General features: G+C 40.9%; 1 protein-coding gene across 7 annotated transcripts in view; it reads right to left on the bottom strand.

Annotated features, from left to right (window-relative positions):
- Nucleotides 1–1,900: 1,900 nt before the first annotated feature.
- Nucleotides 1,901–6,882, bottom strand: part of unc5da (unc-5 netrin receptor Da) — a 150,426-nt gene continuing 145,444 nt past the window's right edge. For all 7 annotated transcript variants that reach the window (XM_040157592.1, XM_040157594.1, XM_040157593.1 and 4 more), the window contains 3 exons: nt 5,965–6,129; nt 5,532–5,710; nt 1,901–3,374 (listed from right to left, as the gene is read on the bottom strand). In XM_040157592.1, the coding sequence (XP_040013526.1) occupies nt 3,176–3,374; nt 5,532–5,710; nt 5,965–6,129 (543 nt within the window). In that variant the 3' untranslated portion in view covers nt 1,901–3,175. The remainder of the gene's footprint in view (nt 3,375–5,531; nt 5,711–5,964; nt 6,130–6,882) is intronic.

Below are 6,882 nucleotides of genomic sequence, written 5' to 3'. Positions count from 1 at the left end.
GCATCTGTAAAGTAGAGCACCAGAAAAAGGCAGGACTATTAAGTATGTAGTTACTTCTAAAGCTGTAATGATTAGTTGATTAATTGGTTAGTCAGGGGACAGAAAACTCAGCTAAAATTACAAAAAAATTCCCTGGTTCCAGCCTCTTGGGTGAGAGTATTTGCTGGTTTTCTTCTTCTGCTATATTATTAAACTAGCTATCTTTGGGTTTTGGACTGTTGGTAAGACAAAAACAAGATATCTGAATGTGCCAGCTTGGGCTATTTTCTGACATTTTATGAACAAAAACAAGTGATTAATATAGGAAATTATTGAAAGATTTATCAATAATGAAATTAACCGTTAGTTACACACCAAGTTAATATACTTTTGAACAAAAAAATATGGAGAAGAGATTGTATCAGCTTTACATACTCAGTTAAAGGTGCTATATGTAAGTTTTTGCTATTGCTACACAGCCTCAGTTAGCATTAACAGCTGTTTACTTACCGATCTAGAGGAAAGGTTGCAAGTTCAGCTTCAAACTTCATTCCTTTACTCACCAAGAGTTGTCTCCAGCGGTGGAAAACAACGCCTGTGTTAACTCTTGTTTTGCTTCTATTTCTAACACTTCTTGTCTTCTACTGAAGTTAGTATGCTAACCAGCTAGCCCCGGCCTGTCCTGTCTCGTAATACGACTTTGCGATAGTAAGTCACTGTAGTTCCAGTCTGCCCTCAGTCCGTTATGAGAGGATGAAGAAGCAGCGGTGCCCAGAGGTCATATTCTAATCTTTTGTAAACACAACGATGGCTTAAGCTCTTGGCATGTGACAACTGGAGAGAGGCCTCCGTGTGAATCAGTATCTTCCACACGTAAATGTATACTAAGCTTTGGTCTTTTTTTTTTTATCCACTGTGACCTTTTCAGCTGATATTGGAAAATCAGTCCAGGAGTTTGGGTTACTCACTGTAGAGCCAGCATGAGCACACTTGAATCTGCATCCTTCTTTGGCAGCTTGAAGATGGAACTTGGGAGTCCTGCTCAGTTAAACGAAGAGTTGAACATTTTGGGGAATTAGCTCATTTGCTTTACTGCTGAGAGTTAGATGAGTAGATTGATACCACTCTTATATCGGTTTGCTAAATATATGGCTACAACTTGCAGCTGGATAGCTTAGCTTAGCATAAGGGCTGGAAGCAGTCTTTATGCTAAGCCTTTTAAACCTTATACAAACCTTTAAGTATTTTACACACCAGTTTTCATATGGATTAAACAAACGAGATATCACATGTTAATTAGTGAGCTTTTGAGGTGGCGGAAGGCAGATTTTGATAACCTTTGGACTGGGTAAGGCTAGCTGTTCCCCCTGTTACCTGTCCTGCTAAAATAAGCTGGAGCTGTAGCTTCATATTTACTACAGTTTTAAGAGTGGTATCAATCTTCTCATCTATCTCTTGGCGAGAAAGCAAATAGCTTATTCCCCAAAATGTCGAAATATGCCTTTAAGTTCTTTGAAGAAGGAATGACATAAGCAGACAGACTCTAATTTAATCAAATAATAAGGGTTAGAACCAGCAGACTCTGAGGCACTTTGGAAAGAAGCCTCTTGGCACATAACCCGTGTGCGTCTCACCCATGAGGAGTTTTAATAAGTATCTACCTCAGTCCTCTCTAGGTTCTCTTTTAGTGCACTTCAAACAGTTACATAATGCAACATCAGCATGGTAAATTGGCAATGCCATCTACGACTTGAAGAGTGCTTACATAGCTCTGCTACACCTTTCTGGAAATTGGACTTTGTATGGGTCTCTGTTTCATCTCTTTGCAGAATACAGTTTTTACTGTAAGCGATCTTTCCACCGTCAGGCCTTTCAAGAATTGAATTCATTAAGTAGATGAAAAGAGAGAGCCAACACAGAGTTCAACACAAAATCACTTTATTATGTTTAGGGGAAGGTGGAGCAAGTGAATGTGGGGATCTTCCTGATCAGGATCAGGATTTTTCTTCAACTCTCACTCCCTCTCCTCTGTCTTCTAACAGGCAGAGCCAGCCTCTACTTGCACAAAGTGTCTCCAGATAATGATGCCGGAGCATTTGCTTCAAGCTGTGACCCCCCCCCAAAAAAGAAAGGCAGCTCCAGTCAAGCCACACATTAAAAGTCAAAATTTATGTTCACAAACAAAGGAAAATGATTTAAGTAAATTACTTAATTAAAAGATTTTCCTCCGAAAGAACCAGAATTTGATATGGCATTAGGGAATGCGGTGCAACCTTGGCTACATTGCCAGATACAGCACAGATCATCTGGGCAAGTTATCCTCCTCTGCAGCCTTTAATAATGTGTTGTGCCAAGGGGGTTGAAAACGTTCTTCAGTGTGTGCATGAGGGTGTTTGTTAAAATGATTATCTATGAGATTCATGTAAATGTAAGAGCCTTCAGAAAGTCTTTTCTTATACATCCTTATGTTTGTTTAATTAGCATGTGGACATCACCAGATCCTTTTAAATGCTAATCAGCATGGACAATCGCTGTCAGTGTCTCTGACCCCATAGCTATGGATAAGATGTTCTGACAAAGTTAATATCAAGTATTCCTTGCTTTTTGTTTTTTCATCTAACTCCAGCAGTAACAGCAGAGACACAGTGCAGAAAAGAAAAAGAAGCATTAGGAGATCTAGAAAATGAGTGACAACATAATGACGTTACACCAAACATTTTAACAGCCCAGAACACTGTTTGATGGCAGGTGCCAGCACATCCGTTCCTGGGAAGGTCACAACACTAGCCTGATTGGCAGTCGGTCTAAAATGCACTCCATCCTACACGGAGAGTCTTCTTCACACAGATACCCATAATCCTTTAATACAGGTTAGCTAATCTGTCTTCCGAAGGGTCAAGCAGTTGTTTTTTTTCAAACTAAGATTGTTGTGGGATACTTCCACCTCTTTCCAAAATGTTTTTGTTGGTGCGTCTCGGCAACACAGATACACTCTCTCTCAGTTGTTCCACGATTCCCGTGGGTCTGTGCCGTTTTGTTTAGCAGAGATGTTCCTTTAGCAACAGTCCCAAACTGAGTTTCCCTGCTGTCCTCTTTGCAGCTCCTCTCCTCACCATAGGTTAGCTAGTACACCTGATCATCAGTTCATGTTCATGCAGTAAACGTTCATCGTGATTCGATCTGCTGTTGACCTGCCCTACCCAAGTTTAGTGATTTCAGAGTCCTGCTCTTCTCTGCTGCTGTCAATTTTGGCAGTCCTTGGGGACTGGACCTTGCCGATTTCCTCTAGGGCACTGGCCAGAGAGTCCAGGTCCCCCGAGTCCTGGTGCTGGGCTTCCCAAAGACTCAGAATCACTGATGATGGACTCTCCTGACATGCAAAGTAACACAGGTTCCTGCAGGCCAGGGAAAATTGAATATTATATTAGAGTAGATCACATGGCATGGACTAACTGCTGAGAACAGATGAGTGGCTCAGTAATGAAGTAATAGCTTTGGACAGTTTATGATAAAAAAGAACTGACAAGTTTCAATGCCAAGAATTTTTAGATCGGTCCCTCAGTGATTCAGTATAAATCTTCCACAGACATTACAAGAGACACATTCAAAAGTAGTGAGGGTAAAGCTAAAAAAACCCTGGATCCTACATTTCCCATCATGCAACTCAATAGCGTCTTTCAGTGTCTTTCGCAAACCCCACACCTCCAGTTTTGTTTGTAAGGCGGTCTTTAAGTTGGAAGTTTTCAGTCTCAAGCCCAAGCTCTAAAGCTGAAATCACCATAACATCTCCATGGTTATTTTTTTAAACATCTGGTCTTCTTTAAATAACAGTTTGTCTCTGATATAGTTTTTCCACAAAAAAATTCAATCAAATATTTCAAAATTGTGAAAAAAAAAAATTAAAAAAAAAAAAAAAAAAAAATTACATCTACTCCTTCTCCCTCAATTAATATGCAAATAGTTTTTACTTCAGACGTTTAACTGCTGGATAAAAGATGCTCTCTACTTCACTGAAACCTCCATTCTCTGTACTGGAGGTTTCAAGTTTCCACATCACACTTGTACAAGTTGTACGTTGGACCCTAACTGGCTTTCAAACGGCTTGTGAGCCACAAAACTCTGCTTAGTATGTACACAGCTTAAACTTCAATTTAAGGTGATCACAGACAAACACACACATCATTCCGCACAGTGAAGGTTAAACATTCAAGTGAAGTAACAATAAGCAAAACACATGTTTGAGTGGAGGAGGAGTTTAATAAAATGTTTTAATTAATGGCTTATTGTGCCGGGGTACTATGAAAAAAGTTTGACTGAACGATGTTTGTATTTTCATTGTACAATGTCCTGTTAAAAAAAAATAAAATCAACTGATCTAACGATTAATCAGTCAGTAATAATCAGCATTAATCAATTAAATCTGTTTGTCCCTAGGCTGAAAATAATAGTGGTACAGTAAAATGTAGTTACAGTTTGAGGTGTGAAGTCAAACCACGCTGCAACGAGATTTCATTTACAGACTTCTTCTGCTGTTGTTATAAAACCTATCCAACAGAGTGCACTGTTTCATTACAGTGGGGTTTCCTTTGTTGCCCTCTCCTCACTTTTCCCTTCTATCCCACTTTCCCTCCTCAGTGTGTTAATGTTCCCATACATTCAGAGAAATAATTAGGAAAATCAGCTTAACTAGGTAGAGACATTCCCATTACATGCTTCTTGGTGTGTTGAAAAAGCTCTTAAATCCCTCCCCATCCCTCAGTCACAGATGTTTGTTTTCAAACTCGGTTTAAGTGGAATTCCTTAATCAAATAGCTTCTGTCACAGTTTCTTGGTTAACTTTCCCTCATGTTTTTCCAACTGGCAAGACAGAGAGAAGTCTTCATGGCTATAAGCACTTGATTATCGACTTCTCTTCTGAAACACAAACGGAGATCACCCAAGCACCAAACAACTAAAATCCTCCCCGGACTACGCAAATACTGACCCGGCACAACCTCGGGAGAGCTTAGCAGGTGTTGGAGGATGGAGCACATGCGGAGATGCTGCTAATGAGGAGTGCTAACATGAACACATTTTGCTGCCAGAGGCTGGCATGTCAGCGGTCGGAGACCTTCCTTCAGATTTCTGCAAACTGTGGCATCTCCTCTCCAGTTATTATGACTGTGCCGAACTTACCCCTTACATTCCTCTTCTCTCTCTCTCTCTCTCTCTCTCTCTCTACAAGTGTTTCTACATCTATAATGAAATCAGCAATCTGGCGTGTTACTGAAGGCTGGTTGGTGATTGAAGATTAGGGCTGACATGGTGCCTAAATTCCAGATTAAATATACTATTCAAAGTGGGAACAGTGTTTACATCGTGGAGAGACCAGAATATGCAGCATTTATCCTTTCCAGTCATTATTCATTGGTTCTGTATCAGCACCTAAACAAAACATACCAGCTGATTCATGCTTGTTTAATGCATACATGACTCAGCAATAGGCAAATGGCAACAGAAGAATTAGAATGTGAATAGTATCTATGAAGGTCTCAGAGTGCTATAATTCATACCTGTCTATGTGGAGCTTCTGAGCCAAGAGCTGCCAGTCTTTCCCCTTGGCATTAGCGGTGTCAAAGGTGGCGCTGATCCGCTGACGGATAGACAGGGGGATTTTAAAGGCTCTTGACCCTGTCTGAGAGGTGATGGTACAGTCCGACTGAGTGAAAAAGGGAACCACTCCCTTTTCGTTCTAGTAGCAAGAAAGAAGCAACGAATTATCAGGGTGTTAATGATATTGCGACTTACAATCTCGGCACCTCAGTATGAAGACAAGGACAAGGACGTATCGAGACAATTTGCAATCTATACATGAAAAGCTCCCTGAGAGGCTCATTAAGCAAGCTCTTAAATCAAATTAAGAGTCATTCAGTCTAATAAAAAAACCTAATAACAAGCCGCATGACTGCCCACGCACCGAGCGCACACTGTCTGAGTGCTACTCACCTCCACCACAGACGTATAGACCTGGAGTATCTGCTCCTCGCCTTTGACCTGTCGCACGCTAATCTTGCAGGAGAGCTGAGACGAGGAGTGGCTGTATCGCTCCAGAGAGAAGGCACACTGCAGGGGATGCTGGTTACTGGCCCACACCTGAGAAAAGGAGAACTCCTGCGGAGTGAGGAGAGACGGAGGGCGGGCGGGGAGAACGATGAAAGCATTAGGCAGAAGAGACAACAAACTCATTGAACCCCTGATAAAGAAACTACTTTGCCACCCACTTTGCTGTTCACATGATTAATTAAGACGGAATGAGTGGCCTCTTTAGCCGGTCATTGATGTTACCTAATCAAGTGGTTTACCTGTCACAAAGAACACCAGCAGCCGTCAGAGCCCTTGGGATGAAAATGCATCCTGTTAACCATCTGATAAGCTGGAGTCATTCGTGCAAAAATTTAATAAATTAGACCTTATTTTACTCACTGCTGCTTGGGAGAATTAATTAAGCTCCTTTACTCTGCTTCTGCATTACACCCTACAGTGTGGCAAGTTTTACATGCAATCATTAGTTCGCTAATGTTACAGGCCTAAGCCCACATTATTAGCAGAGATAGTCTATGTAATGACAGAGTCATTCTCTGAAGATTTCTTTAGTAAAAATACAGCCCACAGCATTAAATTCAGACTTCTCAAGCCATATTTACCACATTGTTGGCTTGTTATATCTTCCTTTCCAAATTCTGATAATATGAAGCTCGTAAATGCCAATCTGTTAGACCAGGAACTCTACTGTGATTATGGAAGTAGGACAGAGATGCCTTAATTTACTCAGTTTGCACTGCATTTTACCCCAAATGTGCCAACTTTAAGGCCAAAAGTAATAGGGCTTTGGAGCGAAAGTAATCTAAAATGGCCGTTTCGACT

The sequence above is a fragment of the Xiphias gladius genome, chromosome 20, assembly GCF_016859285.1.
Source record: "Xiphias gladius isolate SHS-SW01 ecotype Sanya breed wild chromosome 20, ASM1685928v1, whole genome shotgun sequence".
Lineage (NCBI taxonomy): Eukaryota > Metazoa > Chordata > Actinopteri > Istiophoriformes > Xiphiidae > Xiphias > Xiphias gladius.
This window is presented reverse-complemented; position numbering and strand designations above follow the sequence as displayed.